General features: G+C 43.1%; 1 protein-coding gene across 2 annotated transcripts in view; it reads left to right on the forward strand.

Moving 5' to 3' along the window:
- Window positions 1–1,920: 1,920 nt before the first annotated feature.
- The window catches only part of PHACTR2 (phosphatase and actin regulator 2), a 144,221-nt gene continuing 121,175 nt past the window's right edge, over window positions 1,921–24,966 (forward strand). The window contains exon 1 of one of the 2 annotated variants that reach the window (XM_075748282.1): window positions 1,921–2,090. In XM_075748282.1, coding sequence (XP_075604397.1) covers window positions 1,946–2,090 — 145 coding nt within the window. In that variant the 5' untranslated portion in view covers window positions 1,921–1,945. The remainder of the gene's footprint in view (window positions 2,091–24,966) is intronic. The other variant, XM_075748285.1, reaches the window with a different exon arrangement.

The raw sequence follows: 24,966 nt of genomic DNA on the forward strand, positions 1-24,966 counted from the left end.
TTCATGTTTTCCTTTTCTTTTTGGTCACACCAAAGGTTTGCAGACACTGAGCAGTTCCTTAGTGTGGGAATTTTGAAGGAGACTCTCTGAAGCTTATTCTGTACAGCATGCCAAAGTTACAACTGCTCTGTGGCTCAAAATCCTTTGAAGGAAAAATTATTTTAAAAAAATCTCAGGGGTCTGACCCAAAGCCCACTGACACCTGTGATCTGCCATTCACTGTGGTGAGATTTGGAGCAGGAACTGTGTATTTCAGTAAAGAACTCGATCACATCCTTTAAATTAAAAAAAAAAAAAAAGTAGAAAACAGTTCAGTAAATGGCAGCCATGAGTATACGTCTGATTACGACATAAACAGGTTCAGAAAATGTCACCAGCTCACACAAGCACAGCTACTGAAATCTCCAGAGAGGGATAAGGTCCTCAGTGTCACATCTGTAATGATGCAAGCTGCAAAGGGTAAATAATAAAAATAGTACATTGCAAGTGAATAACGCAAGACCAGCCTCTGTGACTGCAGGAAGCTCTCTAAACCTGGGTACAGCATGCCTGCCTGTGCAACGCTGGAGCCACCGGCCCCCACAGGAGGGTCTGTAAGCGTGGGGCTCACTGCTGCGCCCCGCGAGGAGAAGCCTCTGCCTCTCGCCCTCCCAGCATAGTCCCACTGGGAAAGCTCTCTGCAGCTAGGGAAAGAGCAGGCTGGTCTGGCAGTGCAGGGAAAAGGGAGAGGAAATAATGAAGGCAACTCCCTGGGAAATGCTGAGCAGAAAAGACCTTTTGACCTGACTAATGGCTGACATACGAGACTCGTGTACTGGATAGATTGCTTGGACGAAGGTGAAGGGTGCCCGAGCCGCATGACTACCAGGAAGACCACAAAACCACCACGCCTGGGGAGCTGCACAAGGCTTGGCATCGAGAGGAGGGCACTTGGTTGCTTGGTGGGAAGCAGAGGCCAGTAACTGAATTTCACATGGACACATTTTAGGCTTGATAGGATTTGATTCAGACCTGGGGAGTGGTAATTGCTATAATGTTTTCATACAGCCTGAATGGGACTTTCCTATTCAATAGCTAAATAATGTGGCACTGGATGTGTTAAAAATACAGAGTGAAGTCCTGTCTATCTTTGCCATTCTGCCAGTGGCTTCAGGTCAACGAGGATTTAATAAAATGACTTGCCTGTAATAAGCAATGAGGCCATTAAATATCCTTTTAAAGGTGAATCGTGTCATAAAAGCATATCTGTAAAACAAACACCAGAAAATGAAACCACAGGGCTTGATTTTGCTTTTGCCAAACTCGGTGCGACTCCCACTTCTGATCTGAAAGACAGGAGGAGTATCTTCCACCCAAAACGTTGAGTCACACGGTCGTAAAACTGGTTGTGAAAAGCCTCTTGCCTGCAACCCAAGGCTCAAGAAAGACGAAGTGGGGGGGACCAGGAGATTTGACTCATCGCCCTCCCCGGTCGGCTGCAGGGGTGCGATGCCTTGTGCAACCTCCCGGTTTTGCGGGGGACGGACTGGGGGAGGAAGGAGGGCGTCCTGTTACAGAAAACAGAAGAGGTGGTGTCGGTTGTTCGGCTTTTTTAACCGATGCTCTTTTTTTTTTTTTTTTTCTCCTTCTGAGAGTTGGAAATGACGGGAGCGGGGAGCACGAAGACACCCTGGGGGGGGGTGGGGGGGTGGGGGTGGGCTGTGCAGATGCATACAGGGAGGGGACGCGGGAGGGACCCCCCTTTGCTCTGCCCCTGTGCAAACACAAAATTTAGTCCCCGACAGACCCAAAATCCCCGTCGCCGTCCCAGTGGGGCGGCCCCGCTCCGGCGGGGCGGTCGGAGACGAGGGGCGGCTCTTCCTCTGCAAACTTTCCCTTTCCCCTCCCTCGCCGCCTCTTTCCCTCCTCTTCTCTCCTCCCTGCCCCTCTCGGCTCTCCGACGGCGATGGCTGAGAGGCTGGGGAGCACCGGGGCAGCACCGCTGCCCGCTTGGTCCTTGCCCGGTCCCCGCGGCCGCTCCCAAAGCGACATCTCCTCCTTCTTCTCCTCCCGGAGAACCTGCCTGCTCCGGTCCAACGTGGGCGGCTCAGGTAAGGGGGAGGGAGGGGAGGGTCCTTCTGTCCGAGCCCCCTCCGTGCCGAGCTGAACTGGGGAATTTGGGAAAAAGACACCCTCCTTCACACCCTGCCCTGCCCTCCCGGGCTGGGACCGTCTTCTCTCGGTGGCCAAAGTGTGAGTCCCTGTTTTACGAGATGCTTGAGCTACTCCTCGAGATGATGTTCACCCAGTTCCCAGCTTTTCCAAACCATGTTTTCAGGTTTAAATGAACCCCAGTAAACAAACAAGATGATGTTCATCAAGTTCCCAACTGTTCATACCCATGTTTTCAGGTTTAAATGAACCCCAGTAAAGTCATTGATATCCGCTCATTTGTAAAGCATCTCTGACTGCAAGGGCAGAAAAGCCCCAGGAGGGCTTCAGGGTGTATTACAGGGACATCAAAACTCCTCGTTCTACCGCTTCACACATTACACTTCAATTGCATGTTAGGATTTTACTTCATACACTTATATCACCTTCGGGTTTTACATTAACAGGTGAGGCAAAAAAATGTGTGAGTCAGTATTCCACCATCCTCCTTCAGGAGGTAACCACTGCAAGTGCACATGGGATGGTTTGGGGGTGGAAGCTGACCCTTTGGGAAAGAGTAGACTTCCTGCAGGATTTGGAGTAGCTTTGCTGTGTAAAATGAGGCAAAATGAGGGTCCGAGTTTGCAGTGCAGATATTTGAAGGTGGCCAAAGTCAAATAAATACATACTGAGTTGGACTATTCTTTACTCAGGCTGAGGTTGGGTATTAAGGAAAAAGAAATTTTAGTTTCCACACTGCTAAGCACATTTTGAATATGTGTGCTTGCCCGGTTGCAAATCAGCCCTGCTCTATTGACTAAAATAAGACTGTAGACACATACGTCCCTGGCAATGTAGGTATTTTGGATGCACTCCTACACTCTACTGCACAGGGGTACCCGTGAACTACAGCGCCATCAGGGAAGCTCCAGGGTGTACTGAGGGACCTCCTCTGCTGCAGCACAAGTAGGACAGCACAGTGCATGGTCGGGTCTGCAATGGACCACAATGTCCTCTTCTGTTTGTTCCTCAGGGAGTGCTAAGTTGAAGCAGACCATTTGCTTGGGGAAGCTCAAATGTACAGCTATGCCTGCCTGATGAGGAGAGAGGGAGTGAAAACTTGCATAGGAGCAAGTAGATTGAGCTTGTGGGGCCAGAGGCAAAAACAACTCTGCGTGCCATTTTCTGCATAATTTTCTGCTCTACCTTCTTCTGTGTCTACTTAAAAATTACACTGAAGGACATTTAGGACAGGGTGGAGGGAGGAGTTTCCAGTGGTTTGTCTAAATCAGAAAGGACTGCTTTTAGGTGTAAGGTGTATTTCAGCACTGTCTGGAAGAGTGCTGCATGAACAACGCCCTATGACTTGTGTACACGAGATGCCTTAACCTGGATGCAGAGGGATCGCCACAGAGGTTGGCAAGACTGAGACTACGTCAATGTTAGACTATGTTGGTTGTTAGCCTAACTACAAAGACTACTATCAATGAGCTGGGTTCATTAGGAGAGACTGGCAAATCCAGTGGAGGTAAAATGGCGGTGTTTTCAAAGATGTGTTCTTATTTGTAATTTCTTACACACAAAATTTAGGCCTCCCTGTTGCCATACTTGATTTTTTTCTTCTGATTTTGAGGATGTGCTTCCTGCCAGCAAGTGACAAGAGTTGCTTTCTCTGGGTTTTATTTTTTTGACATCTTTTCTTTCGTTGTGTATTTTCTCCATTGCTGCTTCCTGTATTTTTTTCCAGCTGCTTATTGGGCACAACAAAAATACTTACATGCTACCTCCCAACTGTTGATTCCCTCTTTAAAAAGGAAAATATGCATTAAAGATGCAAAGCTGTTTAATTTTTAATGTGGTGGTTAGAGAATTGTTTTTATACTGAGATGCCACTAAAATAACCTGCTTTTTCATTCCCCCACTAACCTGGAGAACAACTGTAATGGGGACAGAAAGGTGAAGCACTTAGAGAAACAATATGAGCCTTATTATTATTTTTGCTTCTACCTCTTTTTCTAGCTGTACCATTTGATTAATTTAAAGTAGGTCACTCATTTACATTAGATGTTACCTGTGCTCCAGCTGGTCTATTTAGAAAAGAATGATTTGCATTTTAAATAACCTGCAAAATGTTTGCTCGCTGCCCGTTCCTGGAGTGATTCACTTGCAACTGTTGAAGTCACAAGTTGCAGTTTCTGTTGCATATTTGTCTTCGCTTTCTAGATCCCAACGCCAGTGACGTTGAGAAGACGATATTGTCTCCTCGCACTCCATCAGTGAGGGGCTGGTACCCCTATCGACAGTTCACGCTGTCGTTTATTTTACCACCTGCTGATCTGCTGTTCTCAGTGCAGGATCTGTTAAGAGGCAGTATTTGTAGAGACCCTTCAAGCTAAGGGAAATGTAATAGCCTTTCTAAAAGCAGCTTTGGCAGTGGCTCATCAAATGCATCTGTTTGTTATTCTAGATCAGTATTGCGTGTATCTCGATAGCACAGTGTGGCTGGTCGGGTGGTCCCCGTGTTTATGCTGCCTCTGCTTTCTTACCCCCACTCCTTCCTCTGCTATTATCATATGCCGAAAGTAGCGACTTCCTGGTATTACTTTACAGCATCTCACTTCATCAGCTGTGGTCCAGCTTGTGAGGACACTATATTTTCAGTTTTTTCTTCTTCTTAAAGCTGTTCTTTTCTTTCAGCGTTAGTGGTAGAAGATTACTTAACTTCCCTCTCTGGGCTGTCACCTCACCCGTCACTGTATCAGGCCTTTACCTTTCAGCTCTTTCTTTACTTCTGGTAAGACCCTGGGAGGAATAAGGTGATCCTCATCACAAGTAAGGGTGGCACGATCTAGACTTTTGATTTAGACCCTGAAAAAATGCAATGCCAGTGCAGTTCAGAGCCTCTGTGTGAGGTGTTGCCTGTGCATCACTTCAACATCGTGGTCCGCCCCACCTGACAACTGGCTAGTTTGCCAGAGCATCTCAAGGAGATTGGTGAAGAAAAACATATTCTTCTAAAATTTCAGAGCAACAGCAGAGCCACTTGAGGAATGCTGCTTGAATTACATACCTTTAAGCAGCCTTCCATGTTTAGTGACTACATTTAAACCCACCTTAAAGGTGGATCAAGTTAGCTGAGTTTCTTGATTTGCCCAGCGTAGATGGAGACTGAACTGCATTTGAAACACAGACCCTATTCAAATGCTTTCCCAGAACTTCTCTACAGCCTAGATTTGGTGGCTATGGGGCTGAGCGCAGCTCTCAGCATGAGCAGTGAACCCCAGGGTGCAGGGTGAAGGGGGAGGCTGCTGTTTCCTATCAGCTGCCTTCGTGCTCCGGTTGCAAAGCGGCGCCGGTGGCTCTGTTTGTGACAGCCCTCAGGCAGCAACCTCGGCTGCTGCGGTGCCCGTTCTCTATCTGCATGTCCACGTAGACAGTTTTCAGTTTGGTCTCTTTTTAGTGTTGTGGGTTTTGCTATACAGCCTTGCATTTTGTTCCGAAGGCGGCGAGGTTTGTGGTGAGGTACATCTTGTTGAAAAGGGAACTTTACTGCTCAGACCAGAAGTCAAGAAAACACCCATTTCTCCACTCTGGGATTGGCACTGTCGTATTGTTGCAGTTCCTCTTGAGGTCTTGCTCTTTAGCAAGAAGTAGAAGTTTTAGATAATTTGTTCCACTGCTAAAAAGCATACCTTTCAGGTAGAGAGGTGAGCTCCTCATACATGTTTCCATTCCTTTCACGATTTTTTTTTTTGTGCCTTTCTGATGACAGACAAAAAAAAACAAACCAAAACAAAAAAACCCAAGCTACCTGAGAATTCAGACAGCAACTTATCAGTATATCAGGCTATACCCCAGATGCTGGGTCGCATCAGAGAGCGAAAGACTGAGTGCAAATGACAGTCCTGCCTCAAAACTTGTACATCCCAGATTATTCTGGGGCTTTTTGACTAGCGAAGTGGTCCTTTGCAGGTTAATTTTTTCAAAATGATGAGTAACAGCTACAATGCCATCTGCTGCTGATCCCAGAATAGGGTGAGTGAAAGGATAGCTTAAACTCACCCACTTCAGTGAAGAATTAGGGAAGCTTTCATGTAGTGATCAGAGCATCAGAGTGGCTGATTTTGGATGGGAAGAAAAATGATGATTTTTTGTACTTGTTTGACCTTCTCGTGATTAGAGTGCTCCACTTAGCAAACTTAACAAATGTCAGATTCTGTTCTTAAGGGACAAACTTTCTGGATGATGCAAAGGAAAATTTTTTGACAACTGAAGGCATTTGAGCATCTAGAAAGAGTGAAACCCAAAATACCCTTACTCTAGACATTTACTTAGTCATCCAGAGGCATGGAACCTAGGGAAAAAGGTAAATTTTGGGTGGGTGGGTAGGTAACTGTTAAGGATTGCCTGTATTTCCCTCTGTACTTGTACTTATATTTCCCAAAATGGAGACAGATTCCAGTTTCTTGGATCTAATTTCCATATACACCAAGCAAGAGTCCTACCCAGGTCTATGGGACTTGAGGTCAGTGTTTGTGAAGAAGACATCAGATATGTTTTGAGAGGGCAGTTAAAAAGATGGTGGTTTTCAGTCATCAGATGGGGGTGAGGAGGGAGCAGCCTCATGATGTGGAAGAACACTCATAACTAAAGCAGCTGGTTTTGGTACATTATATGCAAATATGGGAGTTACGGGAAAATATGATTCTCCATTGTATCAAGCAGGACTTTGCAACATTAATCAAAGTGCAGAACTTTGCAAGAAGCCTAAGGCAGATAATTTGGGGTAGAAATCTATAGCAGAAGTTAAGATAAATCATTGTTGTTGGGGATTTAGAAACTAAACTCAACACGACTCTGTCATTTCCAAGAGATGGTGCATCCTGTCCCTAAGTCCACACTAATATTTTTCCATCTGTTTGAAAATTTGAACTATCAGGAAGAGGCAGCAAGCATAATCAAATGCAATTTGATATATGCTTATAGAATTGAAGCATCTACTTCTCTGTAATAAACTGGAAACATGCTTAGACCATATCCCACAATGTTAAATCTCGTTCCAGTCATCCTTACATGTAACTTGTAGTTTCAGAAGGGTGTCGAGGAAAAATCAAGGCTTCATATAACATTTTGTACTGCATACATTGATAAAGTTTAAGTTTCCCTGAAAACTTGTTTGGTTTATAAGATCAGACGGGCAGGCAGGGAAGAAGTGTGTGCCAGAGTATAGTCAGCCATTTCTAATATGAGTTTATGCCATAATGCACAGGAAATAAGAATCTGTCTGGTTTTTACTGGTCTAAGAGGTATTATTCCACACCAACTCTTGCAGAATTAAGTGGGGTAGGTTCCTGGTATTGGCCCAGCCTGTTTAAGTGTGAAAGGGGGAACACTGGGAACACTATGGTTTACAAGTACAAACCCTGTATACTATGTGTCATTTACACATGACCCAGTTTCTGGGACAACAACTTTATAATCAAATATTCAGACTTTGGCTCAGGCTTAAAAAAAAAAAAAAAAAAAAGTGTTTTCTAAATGTGGTAATAATCTTTGTGGTTGGCTAAGTAGAAATTGGACTGCAAACATTCGCAGCATAGGATTTAATGCATATTTTGCAGCAACTAATCAGTAGCTGACTGTGCGATCTGTTGAGAGTTTTGCTACTGTGTGTGTTTTAGTTTCTCAAGGCCCTTTGGCATTTAGCACTTCCTGCTGGTGTGTGGCTTCTAGCAAGTAACTATTTAATATCAGATCACACATCAAATATAAAGCCTGAAGAAGTGATCTGAAGAGTAGCTGAAGAAGAGTTTTTATTCCTTCTCTTGCTGAACGTAAACAACTTGTTCCAAAAAAACATTTGTTTTGGTTTTAAAACCTAAACGTTTCATCAGTCAAATCCATCGTTAGCATAAACCATTTACCTTTCTTCCCCATCCCACCCCCCCCACCCCCCCGCCTCCTGCTCTTTTTGCTGTTATTTCATGAAAAAAGGTTAAAGGCCTGGGCATAGTTGGCAGGTTTTTTAAAGACTGGTGAAGAATTTACATTTTTATTTATTTTTGCTTTTTGAAGTCAGAACTTTTCAGTGCCAGAAGTCATGTAGGATTTCAGTTTTCAATAACACCAGTATTAGTCTTGCTTCTGAGTTTTTAGTAGTACTCACTGAATATGCTTTAGCATAAGGCCAAGATATCTTCACTGGTAATTTTTTTTTCTTTTTTCTTTTTTTTTTCTTTTTATCTTTTCCTTTTTTCCCCTAGAATTTTACTTAACATGTTGCTATTTTTAACAGATGCAGAAGATAGGTTTTCTCAGGTACAAACTGAGTGGCCCAAAAGGAAAAATATCTAGGAGAAAATAGAAAATCCAGACTTCCTGACTTCTGAGTTCAATCACTTTTCACTTTACCTTTGAAATTATCAGTCTTAAAACCCACCACAACAAGGGATGCTCTTGCTTTTCATTCATGTGGAAAGCACTGTGATCTTCCTGAAAGACAGAGTTTGTAGGCAATCAACGCTTCTCTCCGTGGTGAGCTGAGAAAACTTGTTCCCCATCACGCACTTTTGATGCGGAATTGGACTTTTACTGCGTTGTGTTGTATAAATTCTACGAGAAGCCACTACGCGTTGTGAGTCTGCCATGCACTCAGGCAGAGGACTTTATAACGCAGTGGAGCTAAAGTGCAGCTTAAAGCACATCACGCTTTGGTAGTAAGATGCTTTCTTACCCTCTCTCGTCTCTCCCATGTTTCTTATATATTTCTGGCACATTCTGGATTGCCTTTCCCATTTCTCATGTTGTTGTTAAAACCACTTGGCCACATTCAGAGAAATACAAGGCCGAACTGCGGGTGGCTGGGAGGGAAATGTGGAAGAGGAAGCGTTCTACCAGAGGTGGACACGTGGCGACCCTTCACATGCTAAAATACTGTGTGTAAATGGCTTCTATTTGAAATACTGATCATGGTTTTTTACTAAACGTCTTATTTTTCAGAAAATGTAGCATTTAATGGTTATTTTTAATTAAATATATATTTTACAGCTCACCCCGCATTTTTTAATGTTTGCACAACATACAGCATCAAGAAGAAAAACTCGTTTGGGGAGAGTGGACTCCTACTAAAAGCAGTTACTTTTTCTTACCCTTCAACTTCAGACATGACTTCAGTCGCGCACACAAATTATGTTGGCTCTTACTTGGGGAATTTGGCCAGTTGCACAGTACCACACGCTGTTTCTGTTAGCTGGATGCATCAGTCAGTAGCTCAGTTTTGGCACCTTTACCCAAGTCATTCCTATCCAAATTGTGCTGGAAATAAAAGGCACTCATCTCTTTCTTCCTTTCACCTTCTCCCTACTGTTTCACTCCTCTCTTCCCTACTAACCTCTTTTCTATATTCTCCACAGCTTCCAATAAATCTCATATACATTGTGTCGATAGCCTACATAGCACTTTCCATGATCCTCTGTCTAGGTCTGGCTGGGTATTTGTTGTGTCCTGCCCATTCAAGTCTGATGCACTGAGATGTGAACGGACGAGGAACCTGCAAACATTAAGTTTATTTTCTGACTGTCACAGGGGGATAAAGGTCAGAATTTGGACAGGACAAGCAGTGATTCATTCAGATTTAGGAATTCATTTGTAAGGGAATAAAAGGTCTCTTAATAATTCTGGGGAAAAAAAAAAAGGTTGCTGAATGTTAGGAATGGTGGAGAAGGGCTTCAGAGCCTTTTTAAGATAAAGCTTGGCACAGTGGTAAGGATCAGGAAAAGGCTGAAGTCTGGCACGATCCCTGTATTATTTAAAGTTGTTAAGTTGTCTACAATTTCTTTGAATACAAATGTATCCTGATGAAATAAGAGTTTTGTAAAAATCCACTTTTTTGTAGAAACAATGCTGATTTCAGTCACACTTCTGCATTTTCAGAGAAATATCTGACAAAATTTGAAAATGCTAAGTTATCACTTCAAAAAATTACCCTATGGTTTTTAGAAGTTTTCATCGTATGAAAATTAGGTATAGGAGGGGTTTTTCTTCTAATTTGGGGAGCAGGAACAGGAACAAAGGCAGGAGAGAAATGTCAGAATTTCCGTGGCACAGAAACGTGATCATTCTAAGGGATCCCATCCACCTACACAGGGCAAGCATAACCGCTGCCACTTCACTTTGTTATGGCTAAATCATTGGATATCAAATCCTTTAAAGGATCAAATGCCTTCTTGAAACAATAAGGATGTTCAGTATTTCATAGAACCAAACCCTAAAGAGCACATTGAGCAAAGCTCCCCCTCCAGAGCATGTGTGTTTGCTTTATCTGGGTTTTTGAGGGGGAGAATCACAGCTTCCAAGACACATCTGTGACTAATATACACAGTACTCAAGAAAATTACAGGCACCAAGTAGAATTGGTGTTACGGTATTGTTTTGTATCATCTACAAGCACAGTAAAGAAGGGGTTGTGGTGCATTTGCAGTTGAATATGTCCTAATTGCAGGCCTTCTTGTGTTCAAACACAGGCAGCTATATTTAAACTTTGTGAGTGAAAGGATAATTAGCAGTCATCTACTTGCTACTTTTTTATTTATTTCCTCTGTTGCCCAGTGTCAGGGCTGAGAGTTAATGTCAGTGGTTTAAACCACCGATGAAACTGTGAACGTTTTATCTAGAAAAAAAAAAAAAAAGAGTGCTACCAAAGCACAGCATGAAAAGGCAGTGTCTACGAGACATAATTCTGTTGGGTTTGGGGGTTTGTTTGTTTGTTTGTTTTCTGATTAAAAGCAGTTTTGGCAAGCTCAGAAGGGCTGGATTTGAAATAAGTCATTTTACTTACACAGCCAAAGTGTAATCCATCGGGGCGCAGTGGACATCCCAAGTCACGATATGAACCGCTCTAGCCCTGAGAATGAAGCATGGCGTGCTGCTTTCATTATTTGGGCCATAGGCACCTCTGTCTGTGTTTCTCTGAGTAGAATCTCAACTCTGTATCCTTAGGAGTGAGCCGAGAGGGAGACTTCCAGCTCTGTAGGTGCACGGCATCTTTTTTCCAGCCGTTTGACTTTTGAGCCCTGAACATTTAAAAAAAAATGATGTTGTCTTCCTGTTATGCCTTGCTGCAAGCAAAACTGAATGGCGATATTTTACACCATGTTTATTTTAATGAATAGCAAATCCAAAAAATATGCTGCCACCCAGCTATTTAAGTCTTTGGAGACACATCTGCTATGAATTTTGCCTTATTCTTTGGAAGTTGAGATAAACAATGGCTTTTGATCTGCAAATAGCAAAAAACATTTTGGGGAAAGATTTCCAAAGGACTGATGCATTTTCAGAGCTTTCTCTTATTCATAAAATCAAGTTGGGATTTGGCTAATGGGACCATGGCATGGTGAATGACTGTATGCATATATGATTTTATTTGTGATTTTGGCTCAGCAGAACCCATTTCACTCTGTGGCATGGATGTTTATCACTGGGCGCATGGTACATGAGTTTAGCGGTCTATCAGAAACTGCATCTGAAAGCTATGGCCTTGCAGTGCAGAATCTGCCAGACCTGGAGGGAAACAGCAGAGTGAATGACTTACTTTCAGCTGTAGGGGTGAAAGACTTTGGGGAAAGCTTGGGGATTCAGACATGCTGCCTGCCCTTCTTTGGCTCTGCGTCAAAGACCTCTCCTGATCACCACCAGACCCTGGAAGAAAGTTCCTCCCCTTGCAGCTTCCATGGGGACAAGTAAAGCCTTTCACTCGGTGCCCACCACAGAGGTAGCACCAGGAGACAGGCAGCTCCACAGGTTTGCCCGTCCTTGGGTGAGGGAAGGTGGCATGCTCTCTCAAAATAGCGAGGTAATTGCCTAGTTGCAAGTTAGGCATTACTATGAAATCGCTCTTAATTCAAGCTGGGTTAAGTAAAATGCAAACCAAAGCACTTTTTTTTTTCCCAATGTCTAAAACAACCCAGCCCCCAGTCTTTTAAAAAGAGAAAGGAAACATCACTGACAGAACGAGTGCTGGCAAGATGTCTGTAACCAGTCTGCTGAATTCAGGGCGAGAAAGACCCACCTAATTTAGTCTTGGTGTCAGTAGTCTGAGTAAAGACTTTCTTTACTTATTTGCTTATGTCTTCTATGAAGTTTGGAATTATCTTGTCTGGCCTGGATGGTTTTGCACTTTGGTGAAATTGTTGTAATTTATTAAAATTAGAAATTATCTACTGCAAGCACCACACATGTTGGTATCCCATAAATTCCTGACGAGTGAAAGTAACTCGGTGGAGCATACAAGCACACAGCTTTTGCAACTTTATTGCATTATTGTGTAAACTCTGTGGGGAAAAAAGATATTTGTTCCACTAGTTCTAGGCCCAGACAGTGGTGCAAGCACTGGAGGGGATGTGTAAAGGAGGTTTCTTGGGGCTGGCGTGTAGCGTCCCAGGAGGAACAGTGAAAGCTCTCCTGCTGGAAGCATTTCAAACCGGAGCTGGAAATGCACTCAAAAGTGTGTGAAAAGCAATTGTTTTGCAGTGGCAATGAGCAGGGTCTTGCGCAGTTGTGGGGTTTTTTTGTTGTTCTGCATTTAGGCCGAGTCAGGAATGACAGTGGGGGACACGGGACCGAGCGTACAAGCCATCACCTGCGCCAGCCACCCTGAGCTAAGGAGATAAAGACGGATCTTGCTTTTCGGCTGGATGGAAGAGCCACATCTACGTTCCCACATTTGTGGCGGGGTGTCCTCTCCACGTCCTTTAAAAGCTGAGGGAAGCGAAAGAGATGGGAAGGAATTCTCCCAAGCAGCAAAGTAATAACTGACAATAAGATAAGCTAAATGAAAGGGCAAAACCAAAGGAAATTTTCCTTCAGTATTTTGAAGAGGAGTTGTGCTAGACTCACTTTTACCCTGGGCCTAAGATAAATATATATTTAGATGAGTTTAGGTGAATATTTAGAATATTTAGATGAATTCTAGGCAACAGGGTCTTGACAGCGAGAAGTCCATCAAATAAACGAGTTTTGTCTGCCTTCCAAGTCCATTGCTATTTTTAAAGAAATGATGCCAAGGAGATTTTAATTCAGGCACTAATTAACAAAGTGAATTCTAATACTTATTAGAACTCTACACTTCTGCTCCAGTGAATTTGTCTCAGTTAAATATACTCCATAGAGGAAATAAATCCCAGAAAACAAAACTTCATGCATAGCATGTATGAAGTAAATGACATTGGATCCAAAATGTTTTTATACAAACACTGATTATCATAATAATGGGAGAAAGGGGAAAAAATCCAGAAACAGCTCTGTAAATGGCAGATACACATCTCTCTCAGACTCAGGATTAGATGCTTCAAATTGTGCACATTTATAAGAAAGACTCGAGTTTTAAAAATATATGTGAATGATTTCTGATCCTAATCCTTTTAAATGTCCATAAAAGATATCAAAATATGCACTTTTCAGTAGTCCTAATCTCCATTTGTTAATGGGAGCTTAATCTTTTAGAAACAGACTTGTTGTAAGAGTAGCTGTCATGTTTTGCAGCAATTTGGGATCACTGTGAAAGTTATTCGGCCAGTGTAATAATTATACCGAGGAAAAATCAGAAGCTGGGCTCAGTGGCATTTCGCAGATGCCAGATGTCTGTGGGGTTCACTCTGAAGACTCGTGCAGCAAAGGCTGGTGTGGTTCAGGGAACCAAATTTCCTTGCTTGTCTTCTAACGAACGAAGTATCTTCCCTTTGTGCCGCCCTGCGGGATGTAATGTCCCTAAGTGACTGCTCTGAGCCCAGGAATTTCTGTAACAGCACTGAACATTGGCTGAGTCGTGTGACTAGTGGGCATTGAAATATTCTGCCATAGAACTGCAGGGCAGTTTTTAGTAGGAGTGTATACTTTATACGTAAAATTGCAGTATGTACTCTTCTGTTGAGAATTCATGACATGCAATGAATAAGAGGATATCAGGTATGCCCTGTCCGTAGGCTTTGATAGGCTCTGGGGTATGATGATGTGTGTAGATATGAAAAAAATAATTAACTACCTTCAGTTCAGTCCATTTCAATTAAATGACATTTTTCTAAACCACTGAAATATAAGCATCTAGCTATCAGACTGGTGGAGTCTGGCTTTCTCTGTGAGAAAATACAAGCACGCAGTCACAGGGAAGGAAGGAACCAATTGGCAGCTATCAGGAAAGGCTGCAGGCTGAAGGCTGGCCATGTGGACCTTTGCTCTGACCAGGGAAGCAGGCTTCAGTCACTGTGCTTTGGGATTGCCATGGAAGGAGAAAGGGCTGGGCATCCCCTTCCTTTCCCCCTCCAGTTTGTGCCAACATTTTTCCTCCCATTTCAGTGTGTTTGGTGTAGAGTTAGTAGATACTACGGACATTTTGATCCCTCAGCAAATGGATTGGCTTTGAGAAAATGGAGAGGACCCAGCACTTTTAGCAGAGCAAGCACTCTTCAATGGAGCATGCAACTCGGACTGTGCCAGTGTGGTCCAGCCAAGCCATCGCTGTGACTGCGACCCACCTGAGCTTCACCTTCAGCTGCTGTGCTGCCCTCTTCTTTGAAATGCGGCAATAACCTGTCGCTGAAGTCTAATGCAGTGCTTCTGGGCTTGTGATTTCTTTGTGAGTTTTCAGCGTTTAATATTGTTTTGATTTGGGTCTTATAGTCACATTCTCAGTTGTGATTTTTTTTTTTTCAATGGCTTCTGGGCTTCTTTGGTGTTGAAAACTTCCAAAAACACGAACCTGCCATGCCCAGGCATTCAGAAATTAGGAAAAAGAGAAAGAGACATAGGTGGTTGTTGTTGTTGTTTTTTAAATGAAGTTGTAATATGCTTTCTATGTCATCCTCATGTTTTTGGAGGGCTGATTCATGATGTTTGTACACTTGTGGCTGGCAATGCTGCTATTGACTTCAAAGGACTTTGGCTCAGGCTGAAATACATTGCTGCAGCTTTTACCCCAGGAAGGCCTCTTCACAACACTTGACAAAGCTGAGGTGACCTGAAGTTCAGTATTACAGTCCTTTGGAAGGCAAAAGTGCCTTTGGGATGAGACTGGAATTTTTAAATTCCAGCTTCTTGGGAAAATCCTGATGTAGGCAAGAGTGACATGTTTTGTGATTGCCCAGGCTCAATAATGATCAAAATAAATGTGAGATTGTTTTCCAAAGGAAATTAAACAGGAGCAAGTAGAAAGCAACTACAGCAGTTCCACAGTAGGTAACATTATACAGCAACTTCTGCCTTTTTCTTGTGAAAGCTCTATGAAGCTACACTTGATGACGTGAGGGTCTCTAGGCAGCAAGAGGGTCTTCACGCAAGAGGGTCTCCTCAGAGGGTGAGAGCTCTGCCTGGGCTCCGTGGTACTTAGGTAAGGGCAGGAATCACAGAATCATAGAATCATAGAATGGTTTGGGTTGGAAGGGACCTCAAAGATCATCTAATTCCAAGACCCTACCATGGGCAGGGACACCCTCCACTAGATCAAGTTGCCCAAAGCCCCATCCAGCCTGGCCTTGAACACTGCCAGGGATGGGGCATCCACAGCTTCTCTGGGCAACCTGTTCCAGTGCCTCACTACCCTCACAGTAAAGAATTTCTTTCTAACATCTAATCTAAATCGACCCTCCTTCAGCTTAAACCCATTACCCCTTGTCCTGTCACTACACTCCCCAATAAACAGTCCCTCACCATCTTTCCTGTAGGCCCCTTCAGGTACTGGAAAGCCGCAATTAGATCTCCCCAGAGCTGCCTTTTCGCCAGGCTGAACAATCCCAACTCTCTCAGCCTGTCCTCATAGGAGAGGTGCTCCATCCCTCCAATCAGCTTTGTGGCCCTCCTCTGGACTCTCTCCAACAGCTCGATGTCTCTCTTGTACTGGGGCCCCCAGAGCTGGACACAGTACTCCAAGTTGGGTCTCACAAGAGCGGAGTAGAGGGGCAGGATCACCTCCCCCGACCTGCTGGTCACACCTCTTTGGATGCAGCCCAGGACACAGCTGGCTTTCTGGGCTGCAAGCGCACACTGCTGGCTCATGTTGAGCTTCTCATCAATCAGTACTCCCAAGACCTTCTCCTCAGGGCTGCTTTCAATCCATTCCTCACCCAGCCTGTAGTCGTGCTTGGGATTGTCCCAACCCATGTGCAGGACCTTGCACTTGGCCTTGTTGAACTTCATGCAATTCGCACAGACCCACCTCTCCAGCCTGTCAAGGATGGCATCCCTTCCCTCCAGCGTGTTGACCACACCACACAGCTTGGTGGTGTTGGCAAACTTGCTGAGGGTGCACTCGATGCCACTGTCCATGTCGCTGACAAAGGTGTTAAACAGTGCCGATCCCAGTACCAACCCCTGAGGAATGCCACTCGTCACCGTTCTCCACTTGGACATTGAGCTATTGACCACAACTCTTTGAGTGTGACCCTCCAGCCAATTCCTTATCCAGTGAGTGGTCCATCCGTCAAATCCACATCTCTCCAATTTAGACGCAAGGATGTCTTGTGGTACAGTGTCAAATGCCTTGCACAAGTCCAGGTAGATGATGTCAGTCGCTCTTCCTTTGTCCACCAACACTCTAACCCCATCACAGAAGGCCACCAAATTTGTCAGGCACGATTTGCCCTTAGTGAAGCCATGTTGGCTGTCACCAATCACTTCCTTATTTTCCATGTGCCTGAGCATAGTCTCCAGGAGGATCTGCTCCATGAAGAGAGAGGGGATTGTCGGTGATGCACAGAGTTCCTCCAACCTCTTCTGCCTGTGAGTGGGAGTGAGGATGTATTGGCTCTTCTTCTCTGACTTGAGGGATATTATCTCTGTCCATGCAGCTAGTTCTTTTATTATGGTGTCAGAAGGAGTAGGAAGGGCAAGGGAAAACCTAGGAGGAAAAAAGTACTGACACAGATAGCAAAGGAAAATGGAGAGGGTTTAAAATGTGAAAATTCCTAACAAACAGGATCAGAAGCAATTATTTCATTGCAATTTTTGATAGTTTTTCGTTAGTCCCACCATTATGTCCACAAACAGAGCAAATGCTTTTTTATCCAGAAAAATCAGCTGATTGTGCTCTGCCTCTTCCACTCCACCTCTCCAGCAGACTACCTCTTGACTCAGCTCCCTTCATTCCTGTTTAGTGGAAAATCTTTATTCTCCAGCTCTTTTGCACTGCAATGCCCACCAAGTGTGGGAAAAGTGGGGATGCTCTCCATCTAGCATCAATTACTGCAGGAGACCATCTGCCTGTGGTGGCCAGCAGAGCTGATGTACTGGACCTTTACCAGCGCCAGCTCTGCCTTGCCATGGAGATGAGGAGAATTGTCCATAGGTTGGGATTTTCCAACAGGTCTGTGAAGGGGCCTAAAACCACAGACTATACAACAGAAAACAGCAAATGAGTAGGATGGTGGCTTTAAACAATTTGTTTGCATTATAGTAATTTCTTGAAGAAAGTCTCATTCATGTGAGTAATGTTTTTAAATTTTTTCCCATGTAATGAATGCATAAGGTAATGGAGCTTTCTTTTGCCTTTGTTCATGATATTTCCTGTCCTATAAGACCCAACAGCTTTGGTAGCCTTCCTGCTGCAGGAGGGAAATGGAAAAAAAGTTGGAAAAGTCAGGCTTTTTGGCTTTTCTGAGGACGCTTAAATTTATCAGTATACAGTCAAAATGGGATATTTTTCCCAGCCATAAAGTAGGATTAACTCCCTTGTAGCTCCTGTTTTGTTACCTCTTACTTACTCCAGTTATTTTTGGTAGGAGTTCAGAGCTAAGAGCATCCCTACGATTACTGCAGCATCTGGCCTCATCACCACTAAAGCAGCTTTCCCTGAGCTCAGCAATACACCTTGTACTGTATGCTCCCAACTGCCCCTGTGGTCTTCTGACCCATTTGCTGCACCTCCAGTTATCTATCACCTCCATACATTTATTTAGGTGCCTTAACCTCCCCAGTCGCCCAGCTGACTGCAGGGAGAGAAAAACTTGGTGGGTCAGAGATTTTGTGTCTCAGGGAGATGCTGCCGTATGAAGCCGGTACACTAGATGGGGCGGTTGTTATGCTGATCAGCAAACGCTGTCTCTCCGGAGTCAGATTTCTGCCTGGATCACCTGCTCGCAGACGAGAGGATTTGAAATATAGGCTTGTTTATACGAAGCGTGCAGCCCTCCTGCAGCAGAGTGGGTAGATTGCCCTGAGCTGGTTTTGCCTGGTTTCTGCTCCTTCCCAGATGAAGTCACAGCAGGGTCATCATTAGTTTTGGTGTCTTTAAATGCAAACTTGGCTATCTTTAAAAGCACAAAGCTGGAGTGGGATGGGATGGCGCAGCAGCATTTTAAATTTCCTGAAGCCCCCCCCCCCCCATTTTTTTTTTTAATCCATATAATGTATATTTAAACAACACAAAATGTTATTATCAGCTGTTGCTCTTCCCTCAGCAAAGGTAATGCTGCAAGCTTGGCATTATCGGTTGTGCTGGTGAAATTGAATCTCCTTGTAGTATTGATCCTGCTGTACTTTTGTCAGGGCTTGCGGGTTTTGTATTGATCTGTCAAAGAAACTGCTGAGGAGTGGGTGAGCAAGATCACTTGGTGTCATTTGGGAACTAATAGAAGGTCTTATTCTTTGCCGGCAGCCTGTTGCACACCTGGACATTGATTCATTATGAGAGAAGTTGGCTTTAATTAGAACCAGGTTTTCCAGTATTTGTACAGAGTGCTTTGACCCCAGTCCACAGCAATTTCGTAAAGGCAGACTCTCAGGCTGAGTTGTTCATTTATTATGTAGTCTTCTGAAAAAGCAGCCATTAAAATAATTGGACTAAAATTTTTGTATGTATTGCACCTAAAGTATTCTTTTCTAAAACAAAACTCAGTAAGATCTACAAAATGTGTTCAGAAATACACATCTAGACCTCCACTGGCATTGTGCATTTAAGTAAGTATTGTTTACCCTGATGATTTCCTGGCCTGCTAGAGATTTAAATTTGATGTATGCAGCTCTAAGGGCAGACTCAGAATCCCTTGACTCGTCTGAAAGAGCCCGAAAACAGAAATTCCTTCTCCCAGCCTGGAAACTCCAGCATTAGAAAGGCTTTCCCCAGAAGCCTAAAAGAGAGGCATCACTAATTCTTTCCAACCTCAAAACAGTTTTATGGCAGGAGAAAACTTTTGGGTTTTTTTTTTTTATTCTTGGAGGAGGAGGGCCTGGCTACGTTTTTGCTTTTAGACTGTATTTAATTAAAAACACCCCAGTATTGTTAAGTGGTTCATATACAATTGATAAGTATCAAAGATAACATCAAAGCATTCATGCATGCTAGTACGTGTGCAACAGAATTTTTTTTCTATATGGAATAATAAAAGTATAGACACTAGATATATGACTAAAAGTAAGCTAAAGCAGTTTTCCCATGACATATCCTCCAAATGAAACATGAAAAGAACACTCTTACTAAATTATCAAAACATTGCTCAATTATTTATTCAATACTGCCTGAAACAATCATGAAAAATGACTCAGTGAAAAATGATTGTGTCATTTTATAGAATGTCATCCATGTCCTATGAAATTATAGCATTAAAGTATTACAAACAAAATCAGAATTCAAGGAAATTACATCTGTAAGTTCTGGCCACCTCCCACATATATGTGCAGATGAATATAATAGGGTGGGGGTGGGGAAAGAAATTTTTTTTTAAAAAGAAGGCCCTTACAATAGCTCTTGTTGGCCAAGTCCCAGCAGAGTACAAGCCCCTAGCAGTCATACTCTTCCAGCAACCCCCAAGCAGCCATTGCAGCATCTGCAAGACTAAGGAGCCAAAGCTCCCGCACCCCACAGCACCCCCAAGAGGTGCTTGGCGCGTTTCAGCCCCGGCGGCTCAAGACTATCCAGGACTGCTGCAGGATTTCTGAAAGCTTTGGGGCAGGCTCTGTGGCTTAGAGCAGCATGATGGAAGATCTTCATGTCCTGGACTTGGAGGGAAGAGGCATGGTGTCGTTCCATCCAGGTCTTGAAATGTGTAGTTGATAATACCCTTATGTCAGGATGAAAAGCATAGTTGTTTTTCTTACCAATTTGAAAATTAAGCACTAACCTATTTCGGATTCAGATACAACATTGACCTAAAGATGCAATAAGTAAGGTGGCCTACTTCACTGCTTGTCATAGCCTTAGGACAACATAGTATCTGAATGCTTCCTTTTAGGTTAACTGTTGAGCATGCTTTCAAAGTGATTTAGTTCTTGATTTGGACATAAAAGCCTGTGGGAGATGTTATAGCAGACAATCTGCAAGTTCTGGCTAAGCACATTAGAAGGTTTGCCTATTGCACTTGACTTTTCTTTCATAAATAGAATTGTGATCGTTGAATCTGTAGTAGGAGAGTCTCTTTGTGGACTGGTCTAGCTCAAAAACGATGTAATTTGCTTAGTTATCTTTAAACATCACCTTTTTTCCAAAATAAGCATGGCAAAATTAATACAAAGTCACTAAAAATGTTAAATTATTGAAATGTTATAGGATTTGTATAACTGAGCAGAGAACAACTGGGCTGCTCGGCTGATTTCTCACACAGATAGGCATTGGCAGGGTTGTTCCCTTAATTTATATGGGGTCATTGAAACATGTGGGGCCAGTACAATCTTCTTTTTAGAGCAACTTCATCTTTGCCATGTCATCTTATAAACCACATGACAGCAACTCGAGAGCATGTACCTCCTTAACTGATTTTTATTTGTGCTCTTCAAAACCATTTCACTGAAGCTGTTTTCTCCCCCTGTATTTGCTGGGCCTCTCTATGGGTTCTTGTCCTTAGTTTGTAGGGTTCCACCATCCCCGACAGCCTTCGCTCAGCCGAGCAACCAACTCGGCCTGGATTGTCCACGCCAGATGTGGAAGAAGCTTTTTCCTTTCGGTGTAGCAACACAACCCTTTGTTTGGAGGTCACTTCTCCAGGATCAGCTGGCAGGAGGATGAGGTGGGCTGGCTGGAGGGGACGAGTAAGTGTAGCATGCTGTCTTCTCCATCCCTGAAAGCCAAACAGGAAAATTAATTACCTGTATGTGTCTTCCTGTTTCCACATAGGGCTTCCCAGAGCAAGCCATGGTCATGTCGGCAGAGCTGCAGCACTCCGCTGCACGGTGGAGGAGCTGAGCTTGCTGCATGGGCCCAGGGCACCTACCTTGGTGGATGATTTTGGCTCTTTGGGGGGGGTGTTTTGCAAATCACTGTTGCTTGACAGTGTCCTGATCTCAGCGTGGTGTTTTATAACAAAAAGTGGAGACCAGTTAGACTGAAATTCATCCCAGGAAGGTTCGAGAATGAGTTATGCTGAATGATTGGCAAGTACTTCGAAGACATTCAAGTCAATAACTAAATGAGAGAAAATGTCTGATAAATATATTTGATTTTCTACTTTTGGAGGGCTAAGTTGCCTAGTGAAGGAAAGCACTAGATGCATCTTGATTCGATACATCTTGACATCAAAAAGTTTTTGAAACTGCTCCACACGACTGTATTTTAGACATAAGCTAAGGAAACTTGGCCTAGATGTAATGTCCATGAAAAGTGGGTGTACAACTGTTCAATAAATTGCTCTCAAAAACATTTATCAGTATTTTTTTGTCAGACTAAAAGGGCACCTCAAGCAGGTTCTTGCAGGGGGCAGTCCTTGGCCCAATTCTACTCAATACTTCAGTTTTGAAGGTAGGATTACAGAATGCCCTTGCAAAATCTGCAACTATTACCAAGCCAGGAAAGTTGCGAGCACTTGGGAGGACAGCACCGGGAGTCAAAACGATCTTCACAAATTCAAGCAAAGAGGTAACATGGCTTTTTGTCAATTGACATACTCCTCCTTTGGTCTAGTTTTCACATAACTATGGCACGCAAAGAAAGCATTAGGTAATTCAGGTAAAATTGCAAAGCACTTGAGAGGTTGATCACTGTCAAGTGATTTATGCTCAATGCTAAGGTTTTCTAAGGATTTAAATAAAGGTGTTTGAAAAAATGCTTTGGAGAAATGCTGAAGCTACCACATAGAAATGTATCATTTCAAGTTTTCACCAAAATGCTTGGAGTTTGGTGGCTGTCAGGCTTGAAGACTGCAGCCTGAGAGGGCAAGTAGGGAGCAGAAGGCTTCGGAGGTTAAGGCTGCACGTGATTGTGGCATTTGCCCCCAGTGCTAAACCGAAAGCAAATTAGAGGAATGGAATTACGGAGAGACAGTATGCCTGTGCTTGAAAACCAAGATGGAAAATGGGGAATCAAAGAGGAAACAATTTTCCTCATAATCCCATTGTCCAGACTGACTGCAGTGACAAAAGAAAAAGATATCAGCAGTGAAATAATTAGCTATTTCAAATTCATTACATTTTAATAATTCAAACACAATTAATAATGCAGGTAAAACATATTTCAAATATGTTTTTCTCAGCATCCTTCTATAATATTCTCTTCCTCACTGAGAGGAAGAGAAGCTTGTACTTCTTACCATCCTGCAATGTAAAGAGAAGGGCAAAGGAGCTCTAAAATACCTAACCGTCTTTTGTAACAGCTTTAATGAGCTTTTTCATATTGCTCTCAAGAGGGCAGCTTTCCCTGCATTTCTAAATATGCTCTCCGGGCAAATTCAAGCAGCATGTTCCTGATGAAATTTTGTTATTTTTAGAACTAAACGAAGCAGGATACATCATTTCCCCTCCTACACCTTTGTTGATGCTTTAATATAAAGACCTGTGTTCAGAAGTTAATTACAGCATCCTAGATTGCACACCAAATAGGCACTGCCACTGCAAGTGGGTGCTATTATAAAGGGAAAAGAAAAGGAACAATGCCGTACAAATGTCGCTTTGGAGTTCTTTTTACGTCTGATTACCACCCCAGGAAAACAGTGCTGACTTGTTTGCCACAAAAGGGATTAAACTGCCTCCCATGACACCCTGGGAATGGATGCCCAGGTGAAAGGCATGTTACAATAAACAGGGTATTTTGGGTAATAGCTAAGGAAGGAAAGAAATTTCACAAACCAACTTGTCATGCAGATTTGGCCCCTTTTTTAACTTTTACGCAATCTTATACGCTGTTTCACTTAGGAGGAGAAATTGATAATAGAAGCAGCAGTGTCTTTGATTTCTTCATCTGTTTGTACACCAAGTTCTGTTTCCCTGAGGAGAGCGGGAGTCAAACAAGAGGGCATAATTTCATTGCCCACGGCACAGTCTTTTTCAGCTGGCCTTTGGTCCTTAGGTTTTTCTTGGGATTTTTTCCCAGAGTTTCCCTGGCTTCATTGTTGCCTCCTTGGTTGAATTCTCTGGTCTTCCTGCCCTTCTTCCCCAGACATGCATGCTTCAGAGCAAAGCCTCCAAGCAATCTGAACCAGATTTATAACATGTTGTTGAGTTCATCGTAACAGACCTCTCAGCAGTGGAAGTTTTTACGTTGCATTACCAGTAGTTTACCCTCTGGCTCCATGCTGGAGTGGAGGACTGTTAGAGTTTTGACTCAGAATAAAAAGTCTGGGCTGCTGAATTATGAGCATTACTACCTGAAATGACTCGGGGGTTTCATTTTTCTTCTGCTATACTGGCCAGCTGTGGTCTAATGAAAGTATAGCCTGTGGTGACACAGTTGCATCCTGAGCTGGAAATATTTACCTTGTCTGTTCATTCAGCAAAAACAAACTCTCTCTAATGCATATTTTCCCAACACCTGCATATGGCACATCTCCAGCTTGCCAATTTTCTGACGTGCTTTGCTGATATCAGTTCATCACTGCGTTTGTTGTCACACACATTTTGCAGTAAGTTCTAGCAAACATATTCATTATCAAATCACAATAAAAATAACCAGTGCTGTTAACTAGCTTCTTTCAGGGCAAATACGTATTTTATAAGAATTAAAACATACCTGTCTTTTCATTACCTTTGAGGTGCATTTGAACATCTGTTTTGTTGCTGGTTTTAGAAAATTATCACGCTGTACAAGGTAAAGTGATCCTCTACGTGGTACCTAAAGTAGTTAAGGACAAGAGTTTAGCAGAAGTCAAAGAGAACACAGACATTCCTGTGACTGACAAGCATACTGAGACTTAAATTACACATACACCAACAGACAATCAATTCACCACACTTTCAGCACTTGAGAAGTGAAGTCAATCTCTGACTATTAGTTGCTAAAAAGAAATATCCTTTGGTGCAAGTATGAAGCACCTTGTAGTGGCAGCATCTGGAGCTGTGATTCTAGTTTAGCTGGATCCCTTGAGCAGGTTGATCAAGCAGAGAAAGTTCTCATTCATAATTATCTCACTTTGAATCAGGAAACAGCAAGTGAAGTAGACAGGGGAAAAGGTGAGTGCTTTATCTCAGGGGTCTCTTCTGGCATGACATAGATGGGTCCATTTAGGCATGCTGGGCATGCCTCACTGTTACACAGCCCATTCAGCTTGAGCTCCTGCCCACGAAGGAGGAAAGTAATCTTTGCAACTCCATGAAAACTCAGGGGCTGAAGTAATAGTAACCCTGAGCTTGAAGAAATGAGACATAATTCCATCAGACCTTGTACAGATACCAGTTGCTCATATGGATACCATAACTTGGACTATATATGGGTAAAGTGAATCCCTTTTATGTGGAATAGAAGTTGCAATTAAGTGAAAATGCAGTCCCAGTACAGTAATATAGAAAGTAAATTTATATATATTTATATAGATAGATAAATAGATATTTTTTAAACTCATTTGGGAAAACACACTCAAGCAGTGTCCTTTACTCTGCTGAAGTCAGGTTCTCCCACCATTCTCCTTTCCAAATATTGCAGAACACCTGGCAGCA

Source organism: Balearica regulorum, chromosome 3, assembly GCF_011004875.1.
Source record: "Balearica regulorum gibbericeps isolate bBalReg1 chromosome 3, bBalReg1.pri, whole genome shotgun sequence".
Taxonomy (NCBI): Eukaryota; Metazoa; Chordata; class Aves; order Gruiformes; family Gruidae; genus Balearica; species Balearica regulorum.